This window comes from Malania oleifera, chromosome 13 (assembly GCF_029873635.1).
Source record: "Malania oleifera isolate guangnan ecotype guangnan chromosome 13, ASM2987363v1, whole genome shotgun sequence".
NCBI lineage: Eukaryota > Viridiplantae > Streptophyta > Magnoliopsida > Santalales > Ximeniaceae > Malania > Malania oleifera.
The window spans coordinates 74,638,076-74,653,043 of record NC_080429.1 but is presented as its reverse complement, the minus strand read 5'-3'; the positions used below and the strand labels follow the sequence as shown (position 1 = coordinate 74,653,043).

The 14,968-nt window shown below is 33.6% G+C and overlaps 1 protein-coding gene across 1 annotated transcript in view; it reads right to left on the bottom strand.

Annotated features, from left to right (window-relative positions):
• Window positions 1-10,809: 10,809 nt before the first annotated feature.
• Window positions 10,810-14,968, bottom strand: part of LOC131146314 (actin-interacting protein 1-2) — a 29,574-nt gene continuing 25,415 nt past the window's right edge. The window contains exon 6 of the mRNA XM_058095846.1: window positions 10,810-11,811. Within this exon, the coding sequence (XP_057951829.1) occupies window positions 11,551-11,811 (261 nt within the window). The 3' untranslated portion in view covers window positions 10,810-11,550. The remainder of the gene's footprint in view (window positions 11,812-14,968) is intronic.

The following is a 14,968-nucleotide window of genomic DNA, read 5'->3' as shown; positions in this document are numbered from 1 at the left end:
TCTTCGTCACTATACTTTCTCTCTCCTCTGCCCATCTCCCTTTCTCCTCAATTTCTTCTTCGATTCTTGGCCGATTGGAGAACGGAAAATACCACTGAATTCCATTCTTGGCCACCAACATTTTAACCGAAGTGGATTCGTGATTAGGGTGTCATAGGCACCACTCCTAGGATAAAGTAAATTTTCTCTCTCTCTCTCTCTCTCTCCGTAATTTCTCTCAAAATCTTCAGCCAAATTGACAATCGGACACCACCATAGGGTTCTAGGGTCAAACCTTGTCAATCTAATTGGAACATATTTTTGATTTGGGGATCCTAGACACCACTCCAAGGTTAAGGTAAGGAGTACAAATTATGTCTGTTGTTTTTTTAAAAATTAACCGATTAAATTGGAGAATATGAGTATATGGATATCGGGTTGGTTGTTATTTCAGAATCTAACCGGTTAATTGGAGTACGGGGGCTTAGGAAATGTTAAAATAATTATAATTTCGGGGTTGAGCTAATTAAACTTAGGCATATGAATACGGGGTTTTATACGAATGCCACAAACATCGTGTTAGGTTCCTTGCGGGTATATTTCAGTAATAAGGTAAGGGGAATAAATTAGGTGAGCCTATTTTTGAAATTTAACTGTTTAAATTTGAGTATATGATTTTGGGAATATTTTAGAATTAAATCAAACTGCAGGTATTTGATTAAATTATATTTTTGGAAATATTTTGAAATTTAATTAACAGGTGAATAAAATATGTTTTTCCTAGGCAGAATATTATATTGTGAAGTAATACCCATATTGTGTTGCAATGAGATTAACACAGAATATAAATATGACAGTGCATAAATTATAATATGAATAATCATCTATTTTGTGTGGCATGAGAAATAACTGTGTTACTGCACAAGTAAGCATATTAAGTAATCATCGTTTTGTTTTGTTGAGACATGTATTGTTGAGTATGTCATTGCATTTGTTAGCTGTTCTAAATGTCCCAAAACTGGTGTTAAAAAAGATACAAGGTATGTTTGCTTCTTTTTTTTCTGGAGTTTTAAGGATGGAAAAGAAAAAATGAAATGGAGGGCTTGGAAGAAATTGTGTGTTCCTGTAGAGGAGGGGGGCATAGGAGTTAGGGACATTTCGGAAATGCAACGGTCTTTGTTCATGAAGTTTGGTTGGCATTTATTAACTCAAAATTCTTTATGGGCTAGATTTTTTAGAGGTAAATATGTGAAGGGAGGACATATTGCTCTTTACGGACCTCATGGATCGGATTCTTCCTTTTGGAGGAAAGTTCTGCAAGGCATGCCTGAACTTTTAAGTAAATCTAAGTGGAAGGTTAGAAAAGGAGATGTAAATTTGTGGTATGATAAGTTTTTAGATTCAGGACCTTTGGTTGCAGAGTGTCCAGATGGTGCACATTCTCATATCAAATTAAAGGATTTGGTTATCAATAATGCGTGGGATGTGGAAAATTTGCAGAGAATTTTGGGGTTTAATAAAGCGGAAGAAGTGATGGAAAAGGTGGGAAATCTTAGAAATTCTTCGGACATATTGCTTTGGCTCCCGGAAAAGGATGGTTGTTTTAATACAAAGTCAGCATGGGATGTTATCAGAGTTAGAGCTCCAAAGTTTGAGTGGGCAAAGTGGGTTTGGAATAAATGGTTACTGAAGAAAATTGCTATCTGCATGTGGAAGGCCGCTTTTGAGTGTTTAAGTGTTGATGAAAAGGTGAGAAGGGTGGGGGTTTCGCTGGCTTCGGCGTGTAATTGTTGTGAGATGAGGCAGCCAAAAGATATGGAGCATGTGTTAAATAGGGGATACTTTGCCGCTGAGGTTTGGAGGAAGGTTTCGGTGGAGGTTGGTGTTCCTTTCCTTAGACAACAAAGTTGGAAAGAAAGAGTCCAAATGTGGTTTAATAGGGCTTCTAGATTTTCTCAATTGGGATCATTGATGAGTTTGATTCCTTGTTTAGTAGTTTGGAAGCTGTGGAGAAGGAGATGTGTAGCTAGAATAGAGGGGAAATTGGAGATTTTGAGCAGGAACATGACAAGATTGACTCAGCTAAAGGATGCTGATCTTCAGATATTGCAGAATTTGGAAGTGCAAACTATGAATAAAAGAAGTAAAACTATGCAATGTGTGAAATGGACAAATCGGGGGCAAGGGAGTTTGAACCTAAATTTGGACGGAAGCAGTTTGGGGAACCTAGGGCCAGCAGGATGTGGTGACATCCTTAGAGACCATACAGAATTTTTTGTGTTTGGTTTTTCAAAATATTTTGGTTCTTGTTCAAATAATGAAGCTGAATTGAGAGCTATGTTAGAGGGAATAAAGATTTGCAAACATTTGGGCCATACTAGCATTGATATTGAATGTGATTCAAAGATTGTTGTAAATTGGATAAGAACAAGTAGGTGCTCTTTGTGGTATTTATGGGATTTTTGGGAGCAGCTAATTGGTTTATTGGAGGGAGTAGAAATTTTGATAAAACATTGGTATAGAAAAGGAAATAAAATGGCAGATGCCTTGACTCATCAAGGTGCTAAGGGGAGGAATAGGTTGTTTACAAATAGTAGTCAACTCCCTATAGTTATCAATGGGTTATATAAATTGGAGAAGATAGGTACAACTTATATGAGGTATGTTTAACGGATTTCCTATTGGTTTTGGTCTATGCTTTATGTTATTTATCTTTTGTTTGTTTTGTTGCGAGATATTTGTTTTGTAGGTCCTTGTTTTGTTTTGATTTGATTGGTTTTGTAATCTTATTTTGGCTGGATGTTAGCGTTGTTATTTGGGAGGCATTTAAAGGTTTGTCTTTTGTTTCTCTCTTTAAATATCTTGTAACCACGGTATTCCTCCGCCAAAAGTGCAGGTTTATCAATAAATTAATGGAGGTCTTGCCCTTCTTTAAAAAAAAAAAAAAAGTTTAATGTAAAATATGATTAGATAGTGTTAAATACAACATAATAACATGACAACGTTGGATGTAGAACAATGATTGGATAGTGTTTAACACAAATTAGTTGTATGACAGAGTTACAACATGATATTATTCTATACAGAACTATGAAATGACAGTAGTTTATATAGAGTTAAAGTATGATAGTATGTTGTATTCATGTGAATGATTGGACACTATACCATTACCACTTACGAATATATTTAGAAACCCTCACCTTATATGCATATTATATAACATAAATCAGACAAATTATAAAACATGAAACATATAATCTTAAATCATGAAACATTTATTTAATAATAACGATAACACACAAATTACGCTTAGGATAACCGAAAGTTGCGAATAAAACCACACGACAAAGACATTCACCGAAACATACTAGTGTTTGTTAGAGTGATGGTATGAATGACTGGTTTAGGGGACAACGGTACGAAACACCTCAAACTCAGCAAGGGTATAGTATGAATAGCTAATTGAGGGATGACAATACAGAATGCCTCAATTATGGTAAATGAATGTTTGAATAGGTGATTGAGGGACGGCGGTACGAAACGTCTCAATCATGGTAAATGAATGTATGAATAGCTAGTTGAGGGACGGCGGCACGAAACGCCTCAATCATGCAATAAATGTTAATATGTGTGTAGATAATGTAACTTGTAATTTATTTGTATAGGGCTTTTGAGCCGAGTTATGAACTGAAAATAAAAAAAAGAATATTTGCTATGAAATTGTATAGGTATGAGTATAGTTTAAATTGCTATTTCATTTAAGTTAATTAAGAAATTAATCATACGTATATCTATATAAACTCATTACCACACAATGGCACTAATTTATTCCGTCTTACTGAGAGGTGTCTCACCCCATGATTATATAACATTTTTCAGATGCCATGAGAAGATTAGCTGAAGTCAGAGTGGTGTAGCGAAAGCGTAGGTGGGATAGAAGGTTTTATTTAGAATAAATGTTTATTAAATTATGTTTTGATGTATTTAGAATTTTTAGGGGTGTTAATTGTGATACTGGAAATAATATTATTATATTGGGATAATTAGTACTCTAGTAATTAATATTTGAGGACTTCCACTGTCTTTATGAGTGATTATTATAATATGAGATATTTAGGTTATTACAAGGTGGTATAAGAGAAATAGGATGAAATTTTCGGGTTGTCACAGTTGGTATCAGAGCTTAGGAGATATGTTCTGTAGACTCTTGGGATGATTATTACCATAATATAGGTATGAAGTAAGATGAGGATAAGAATGTGTAGGCTAGGTGTTGTAAAAGTGATCGGGTATAGGATGCATAGTGGAGTAAAATACAACAAGCAAATTGGAATTTTGGAATTGGTCTCACAGTAGAAAGTAGAAATTCATCGAGGGTTTTCTATGACTTTTTTTGGAACAATTGGTAGTTCCAGAAAAGTCACGGCAAACCATTGATGTTTTTCTTCCGGAATGCTGTTCTATGATCTTTTTCTTGTGTAAATGGTCACTGCAAGCAATGAGCTACCATGTGCAATACTGGAATACTTGAAATAGAATTTTGTGCATTTTTGGAATGTGCGCTCATTTGCACATTAGAGTGTACTCCTAGTTTTCTATGGTCCCTTATGATTTAGTGTGCGTGGATCAGAGAGCAACTGAAGGAATGTTAGAATTTCAAAGAGTGATGATCTTTTTAATTGGTTAAAGAAAACAAGGCAAAAATAATGGGATAAAGGTAACCTACTAAGTTTTCCTAGTTGACAACTATCACGGAGATGTTGTGTTTTTGTTGTCCCTACAACATCAATTAATCCTTATTTTTTAGCCTTTGTAAAGCTGAAAACTGGGGATGGCCAAGGTGTTGATGCCAAACTTCTACAATGCAGGATTTGAATCGATGAGAGAAATATAATTCCAGTGAAGTTGGTAGGACATAGAGATCACCTTTGCATTCCCCTATCATCATTGCTTGTCTCGTTTCCCTTTCTTTAACACAAAAATCAACATCAGAAAATTCATAATTAATAGGAAATTGGGTGGTTAGCTGACTTATAGAGAGGAAGTTCTTTGTTAGGTTGGGAACTAATAACACACCATTTAGAGGTAAGGCATAATTTTTTTTGTTTTATATAAGAGTCTCCAATAACAAGAATTGGCATTGAAGACGCATCTCCAATTAGTACTGAGTCAGAACCATGATATTTGCAGAGGTTAGTTAACATACCTGACTTACCAGCCATGTGGTTGGAAGCCCCGGTGTCTGTATTCCATTCTATGTCTACAATGGTGCTGTCCAGCGTTAATGTTGCAAGTGCTTGTGGAATGTCATCTTGAGAAACTGATTTACTTGGTACCCACCAACATATCTTTGCAGTGTTGCCCATCATGCCACAATATTGACACTCTTGGTCACGATACTTATCCCTCTCGACAGGTGCCATGCGTCATTCACCTGGTGATGGAGGACACCGCTATGTATTTGAATGAGGGGTATATTTTATGTAAACTTGCCTTGAGTCCCCGTTTTGTTGTGCCTGGAATCCATTTTCGGTTGACGTGAATTTTTGTGTTGGTTCACGATAGCCTGAAGGGTTTGATTGGGGATGTCACTGTTGTTGTCCACAAAATGCCACTTGATGAGTGAGGGATGTAGGTTGAACATTGGTGGTGTTGGTAGAAAACCAATTGCATCTTTAATCAAAATTTTGGAGTTAAGAGACCAACTTAGAAGAGGATGATCTCGGGGGCTTCAATAGAGTTGTTGTGAAGACTTCATATTGTGGACCAAGACTAGTGAGGAGACAAAATACCTTTTCTTGGTCTGGAACGAGCTTCCTAATTGCTGCTAAATTGTCATAGAGACCTTTGAAGGTACAAATATGGTCTGTGATTGTTGTGTGATCTTCTTTCTGAAGATATGTAACTTGTTGACAGAAAGTAAATTCACGTTCTTGCGAGTCTTGGGCATATGCATTTTTAAGAGTCTCCCACACTGCATGAGCTGTGTCAAGGCCAACAACGATTTCGAGAGTCTCCTTAGAGAGTGTCCTAATGATCCACCCTCAAAGGAGATGATCGGACTTTCTCTATGCTTTGAAAGCATCTGTTAATTGAGGAGTGGTGTCATATGCATTTGTGGGAATTCTTGGATTTGGTGTGATGTATTTTTTTGATGCGGGCTCTTCATTTGTGAGATGCCTCACTAATTCTTGGCTCTCGGCAAAAGCCAATGCTTGCTCACGCCACAAGGGATAATTGTTTGGGGAAAGTCTAAAGGTGATGAAGCTGTCAACATTGAGGGATAATGTAGCCATGGAAAAGGGCTAGAAAGAGACCAAAAAAAAAAAAAAAAGAGCGGAAGGTAAACAAGGAGATTGAATGATGCAGGAATTGTGATTTTTTGTCTAGTGTTCACAATGGCTCTGATACCATAAAGAAAAACTGAAACATGAAGAACAATGGTATTTTTATTCCAATAATTGAACTGTGAACACTACATACTTTAAGGAGGATACAACAGGGGTATTTAAAAACGATTACATGATATAGGAGACAATAAATGATATATTATAAATCCCATGAAATCTGAGATAAGATCTACGTTACTGACATATATCCTTCTTTTGAATCAATAGGCTCTTATTTGTTAACATATATGATCCTCAAATAATTGACTTTGGATCTTTGACGCTCCTTATTGCGATGATTTGTCTCGGATCTTTGTTATTTAAATCTATAGCGGACAAATATAACTGTCGACGGTTTGATGTAATCGTCTACGATTTGCTTCAGAATTGCTTTTTGTTTGGGACCGTCGATGTAAATGTTGACAGTATTACTATCATTGAGTGTGCCAAGCTATGATGCATTGCTAACATCATGGATCACTCAACCAATTTTTAGCCGTTAGAGCAAAAAAGTATCCATTGGAATTAAGAAGTTCATTAGTCAGTTGACCGCCTTCTTGGACCCGGTCGACTGCCCCAAGCGTTGCAGTCTTGTTTGGTCTCCTTTCTCTCTATTTTTCTTAGATTACTTTGTTCTATTCCAAACTCAATCAAATCCTTAAGTTACATACAATTACAATTGCTCAAAAATTACAATAAAATAGAAGATAAATCTCAAGAATTCTTTAAGTTTTGGCAAAGATTCAAGTCCTTAGAGTTGCTTCAAGCTTGTACTAAATCTTGTCTATCATACTTAAACTTGAAAAAGTTTGATTTAAGGTGGTTTGTTATCATCAAAATGAGGTTTTGAAACCTTGGGACTAATAGTTTGCTATTGCTTGGTTCCTCTCCAAAGAAAATGGATATTTTTTCTATTGTGTAGGCTTATAGGTTCGGACACTAGAGTTTGTTTAGTTGTAGAAAAAAGTTTTCAATTTTCATTTTAATTTTTTAAAAAATTCAAAAAGAAGTAAGCAAAAATTTCATTTTTACAACATTTCTATGAATTAAATGAAAAATAAAAAATAGCTTTGACACTATTTGTTTGTAAAAATATTTTTATTTTTCATTTCTAATTTTTCAAAAAATTACAAAAAATACCACCTTATTTTCTAATTTTTAAAATTTATATATAAAAATTGAAAAACACTTTCATTATTTTCTAGTCTTCTGATTCTTACTTTGCATATGGGCACATGGAATTTGGATCTTAGGCTTACATTTGTGCAGATTATCTATATAGTTTCTTCAAAACGTACACAAATCCAAATTCAACTTCTAAAATCCATGATTCTAGAATTACCTTATATAAATTTTGAAAAATTTGAAAATAAGTTGTCTTTTCTTGTGATTATATTAAAATAAAGAAACAAAAAATGAAAATTTATTTTGCACATTTAAACAAACTCTTTATTTTCAACATTTTTAATACAAAATTTTGAAAATTAAAAGTAAATACAAATTTTTATAATTAATTGAAAAACTAAAGTTTGAAAAATGGAAAATGTTTCCACAATTCAGCAAACCTTTAGTTTTTTTTTTTTTTTTAATTTTGGGATATATGATATAAACATTAACTTCTAGCACTTTTTTAAAAAAGATAAGAATGTCTTTGACAAAAAAAATGATTTACAGTATTCATACTTTTATATATAAATTAAAAGAATTCGTCCTTGTAAGAAACCACAAATATTACTTGCTAGTTTTGGCCTCAAGTATAGTGGTTCTCAAACATGAAGTTTTCTTTAGAACTCAGGAAATACTAGGAAAAGAAAAAAAACATAAAGAAAAGAGAAGTGAGAAAGAAAATAAAAGTTATAGTAAAGTAATTTTTAATTTTACACATCATTTACATTTAATTTTTGAAAATTTTAATTATGATATAATAAATTTTTATTTTTAATATTATTAAATAAAAATAATTTTATTTTTCTTTTCATTTTCTTTCCTTCCCCAATAAAATAATTAATCCAAATTGAGCATTAAGGTTTAGTTAAAAGCCATATAAAAATACGAGTAAAGAGATTATTATGTGAACTATAACAAAGTTAGATTAGCTTCTAGTGAATTCTTTGTATGATATTGTCATATGGAATCTAAAATTCATTGTTGTGTGTTTGAGAGTATGATATTTAGACTTTGGATTTTAATTTGTATGAATCTGGACAAAAATTAGCATAAAATTATATATATATATATATATATATATTTTCCAAATCCATACAGATCCAAATCCCAATTCAAGCTAGAAATCCACACTCTATAACACTACCTTTGTGCAGTTGATTGTTCTTCTTAGACATATGCACAACAAGAGAGACACAACAACATTAATGTTAAAGAAAAGAAAAAATAAAGAGAGAGCCTACCTACAACTTGTTGACATACTTTGATTTTGTCTCTTGACCTTAAAAATATTTTATGTTGAGTTCGTGATCATCGAGAAGTTTAATTTTGAGTATTCTTTGAGTCCTTGACTCACTTTTTCCTACGAACTATCTATAGAATATTGCCAAAAGTCCATTCATTTGAGACATATCCATTTTTGAATTACGTGTTAAAATTTTCACTTAACTCTATTATAGTTTGCACTAAGTATATCTCTTTAATGTTTGTAAGATTATATTTACTTATTGTAATCTTCGATTTCGTATCCATGAATTTTTGTTCATTGACTTTGTTAGTTCAAGTTGTATTGGACCAAAATTTCTTGTGTCGATAGCACATATTGTACTTATGGAGATAGAGAATATCCAAGTGGAGTTTTTGGGGAAGGACATCGATTAAACAACTATAATCCTTGATGTTTACTCATATTAAAGTTTGTAAGATTAAGTACATTGCTTGTTTGCTCATATCCAAGTTGATTTTTAATCACATTTAATTCATCCCCCTCTTGGATGATATGTTTGAGCTAACACAATGGTATAAGGCTTATATATCACTTTTAAGAGAAAAATTTTATTGATGCGGAAATAGTGCTTGGATACTGGAGTGGTGTAAGAGTCTTTATGCCACAAATTCCATGATAATTTCTTGCAATTTAAAATTACCGTTCAAGCTAAACAATTCCCTAGACATTTGAGCTTTGCTTTGATAGTAAATAAATCACAAATTCAAATAATTTCTTATGTTGCAATCTATCTTTTAAATCGATATTCTATAATGGACAATCATTTGTTGCTTTATCATGAACTGTTTCATGACGACGTACATTATGTTAGAGAAAGGACATGTACAGAAAATATTATTCACAAAAATGTCTTATTATATTCAAATTAATGATGTGTATTTTTTCTTTCTTTTAAATACTTTGAGTTTAATTTATTATTATCGTCATCATTATCATCATCATTGTTATTTGCATACAATGGATATGAATACCACTGCAAATGAATTAAGCCTTTTGTGATTAGCCCTATAAAAACTTGTTCAGCCAATTCGTTTGCATTGATTAATGGTTTCCAAGTCTAAATTTTAGGATTGTTTATTTAGAGAAATGAGCTTAAACAAGGTTAAACTCAACTCAATTAAGCTCTTGACAGGCTATTTATAAGCTCATTAGGCTTCTAAATAGGTTCCAATTAGAGCCCTCCTTAAAACTTGCTGCGGACGTCCAAATAAGAGTGACAATAAAGATTTTGTTATGAAAGATGCAGAAAAATAAATAAAAAATTAAATAAAACGAGATATAAATTTTACATGATTCGGATTTTTTACCTACTCCATGGACAAATGAGATCAGAACTTTATTATTTCGAGGAAGAATTACAAAAGAATATCTCTCCCACTTTCTTTTATATCTCTCATCTTTTTTTCCACTTCTTTCTTTATCTCTTCTTTTTTTCTCAACTCCACTGGTTATATAGGAAGGGGCTTTTATAACCTTCACAAGCTAACTAATGCTGACTTTATTAGTGTAAGCATATAAGACAAGTTCAGGAGGGGACATAATTTGAATTAGTGCAGGCATATGGGACAAGTTCATAAAAACATGAAAAGATGGACAAGATATAGATGAATCATGAATGACAGCCATCTTCATCCATTCATAACAGATTTCAATTTAAAACCCATTTAATTTGACCACTATCTTTATTTTTGACTCCTTTTTTTCAATACCTAAAATCTGACCATGACTACCAGTAACTGACACATCCTGAGAATCTACTTTTGCTGGTAGAACAGAAGAGCATCAACATGGTAACACCCACTCCATGTGTACTTGTGTATGTTGATTCCATAAATTTATCAAATAAGCATACCTTTAAATCAAATCTATGAAAAAGCTCGATATCAAGCTTGGATAATTAAGTTTATTTGAGCTTGATTTAAGTTTAATTTGATCAAAATTTAACCAATAAGCTTAAGCATAATAAAACATGACTTGAATAGCCAAGCCTGAAACAAGTAATTAAAAATATATTATATTATATCTTAACACCACCAATCCCAACCAAAATATATCAACAACTCGCTTACAGAAAATACATATAATTCGCTCACTGAAGCACACTTATCACAAACAGAAGCCTAACAACAGCCGCATATACGACCATTGCCGAGAGGGAAAAAAGACTGCAAACCACTTGATGAAGTACATGTGATGGAATTTCATTAGCAAAATGCAAGAGGAAAAAATTGAATAATTCCCATGAACCCAACTTGGTGATTTCTATGGCCAAAAATACTCCTCCATTTCCAATGAAACTGCCTCAATGCTTCAACTCTGCAGATCAACATACACACCCGAAGTAATATTTGCAAAATAGTTTGTTTTTGTTTGACATACAGAACAGAACAAATCTACATAGGTGCCTTCATCATAACAGACATCAACAATAAAAGATAGTCCTCTCATCACCAGTGACACAAGATGATATCACCGTTCCCAAGCTCCCCAGCTGAGAAACTGTTGCCTGATCATGGATGCATGCAAAATATCCCAACATTCAGTACAAACTATCCCAGTCTCCATCATACCAATCTAGTTCCTAATTGATCAAAATTTCCTTATAGTTTCCATTTTCTTTTTCCACTGCCGAGCAAACCAAAGTCACCATAAAGAAAACCCAATAAAACTTGACACGTTTACCAAACTTATTCTTGACCTTAATATCCTAAGGATGGCCTTCATTCATGTTCATTGTTGTGGCATCAGCTTCCAAACACGAATACAAGCATCCTCACCAGAACTGACAATGCTGTACTCATCGGTAAAAGCTAGACCATAAACCCCACCCAAGTGAGCTCCCTTTATTGTTACACGGGCAGAGGCTGGCTTGCTTATGTCATATATGATTACACACGTGTCAAGTGATCCAGTACCAACCATGCTGTTATCAGGAGACCAAGCTAGGCAGTTTATACGAGCAGTGTGGTATAACATGTTCTTCACCTTAACCTGCAAGGGAAGATATGCCCAAAATATGGGATAGTGTCACATGTCAACTAGGTAAAAATAAATAAATAAATAAATAAATAAATAAATAAATAAATAAATAAATAAATAAAGATAAAGATGATGCTCATCTTGTAGTAAATTAAAATGTTGCTAACATTTCCTTGTACAACAACAACAACAAACCATGCCTTTAGTCTCACTAGGTGGGGTCGGCTACATGAACCCTTTTCTGCCAATGTATGAGATTATGGACAATTTCCTTTGACAAATTTAGGACTATAAAATCCGTACTATCTCATTCAAAGTTATCTTAGGTCTACCCCCTACCCCTTCTACTGCCCCTTACAACTCACTCTTCCTCATTGGCATACTATGTGGCTTACATTACAAGTAACCAAACCATTTGAGTCGTCCCTCCCTTATTTTATCTCACATTTCCTTCAGAAAATGTAAATTAATTAAGAATATTTGCCATGACCAACAAAGAGAATTCATCTGATACCTACGGTAACAAAAAAGTAAACGTATCCTGAAACCAATATCAGATGCGCACCACATGGCAGTTACCAGACAATGGTACATCCACTAACATTCCAGAGTACAATAGTGGTACAGGAGATGGCAGTAAAGCTGTTTATTCATGTGGGTGGTTCTTGGATAAGACACAGAGGCATATCCCACATTGCATACTGATACTTTGTTTCATACAATTTGCTGACAATTTAGTTCTTTGCCCAAAAAAATGCAATCCTTCAATAACACAGCTTGTATTATCAACCCCTCACATAACAGCATGAAAAAAGAAAAGAAAGAAAAATGTGAAATGTGGAAGAGCTCAATTCTAGGTTCAGAACATGCATGCCAACAATTCAATTCAGCACACTGAATTTTCTTGGTTCACCTGCGTCCAACAATCTTTTACAGGTAGAACTAGCCAAGGCAAAATCAACAGTCATGTTTAGCATAGTCCCATCTTCATGTTAATAAAGAACATCAGTCAAGGGCTGAGAGAAACAAAGTGGATCCCATTAAATCTCCACAGTCAAGTGTGCTTAGTGAAAGTAGTTCTAGGATTAATCTCCTAGTAACTCCTCTTGTGTTACCCCTTTTTAAAGGATCCCCATCCTTATTGAGCATTTGCCAATGTGTCCCCTATGAGTGCCACATTGCACTTTTTAACAAAACAATAAGAAGAAGCCTTAAGTCACACCACGTGAGGCTGGCTACATGAATTATTTTCTGCCAATTCACCTGATTAAGAGCATTTTTCTTTACTAAATTAAGAGCTACTAAATCCTTCCTCACTAGCTCATTCAAAGTTATTTAAGGCCTACCGCTATCCTTTTTCATGCCAGAAACAATAACTCACTCACTCAAAAGTGTGCTACTACATTTCAAATGCCCAAACCACCTAAGCCGTCCCTTCCTTATCTTGTCTTGCATATATGCTCGTTCCAGTGTTATGCCTAGATTATTGCATATACGCTCATTCGTTAATTTATCTGTTAATGTTATATCACTCATCCACCTTAACATTCGCATTTTGACAACTTATACTTTTTGTACATGTTGTCTCTCAGTTTCCCAACATTTCGAACCATAAAGTATAGCTAGCCTTATAGCCATCTTATAGAACTTCATTTTAATTTTAAGGGTATTCTTTGATTAGAAAATACACCTAACACAACCCTCCATTTTACCTTACCTGCTTTAATTCTATGTATTACATCCTCTTAAAATTTCCCTTCCTTTTGCATCATAGATCCAAGATATCAAAATCTACAAGTGCTATTAATTTCTTGATCATCAAGTTTAATCTTCTCTCCACTACTCCTTACTTTACTGAAATTACATTTCATATATTCTATTTTATTCCTACTTATCCTAAAACCTTTAAACTCCAAAATGGTTCTCCAAAATTCTAACTTAGATTCCACTTTCACTCCACTCCTACTCTCATCAATCATGACAATATCTGTAAACAAAATACACGAAGGGATCTCATTTCAGATATTCCTAGTGAGTTCATCAATCACTTAAGTAAAAATTAAGAACTCAATAAAGAACCTTGATGTACACCTATTGTGACTGAAAAATCTCTAAACTCCCCTTGTACAGTCCTAATGCTAGTCATTACTCTATCATACGTATCCTGAATGACCTAATATCTATTCCATGCTCCCTTATTTTCTAATTCCCACCAAAGAACTTCCCGAGGAACTCTATCATATGCTTTTTCTAGGTTAGTAAAAATCATATGCAAGTCTCTCTTCTTTTCCCTTAACTTTTCTATTAATCTTTTTAGAAGATAAACAACTTCCATTGTCAATCTCCTAGGCATAAAACCAAATTGATTCTCTAAAACCCTCATTTATAGTCTTATTCTTTGTTCAATTACACCTTCCCATAGTTTCACCTTATGACTCGTAATCTTAATTTTGCGATAGTTATTACAATTTTAAATAGTGCCTTTGTTTCTGTATGAAGGTATTAATGTTCTTTTCCTCCATTCCTCCAATATTTTCTTGGTTTTTATGACAATGTTGAATAGATTAGTAACCATATACTTTCTTTATCCCCTACTTTTCCAAACTCCAATTGGTATATTATCTGGTCCTATAATCTCCCATTTTTCATCTCTTTTAAAGGCATCTTAACTTTAAGGATTCTAATTTTGCGAATAAATCTTCTATTTCTAGTCTTCTCCTCATTTGTCACTTTTGAGTTCAATCTTTCATTTTGGTTTTCATTAAACAACTTATGAAACTATCTCCACTACCTCTCTTTTATGTTTTCTTCTCTAGTTAGAGACATTAACATTATCGTCTTTTATACATTTTACACTATCTAAATCCTTGCATTTTTTACTATTAACTCTAGCAAGTTTATAAATGTCTCTTTACCCTTCTTTTGGATCTAGTTTAGTATACAAAGTATCATGAACTTTTTTGCATTCTTCCTTGTCTCTTCATACTTTTAAGGTTCTCTTTATTTCTACAACTTGACATATTTTATACCAGTTTCTTTGTCTCAACAACTTCGACTTCTTAATCCCGCCACCAACTTTCTTTACTACCTAAGTATCTTTCTTTGGACTCATCTAAAATCTTGTTGACTTTTTGAGTCTGATTCCTGTTTTGATACTGACAAAACACAA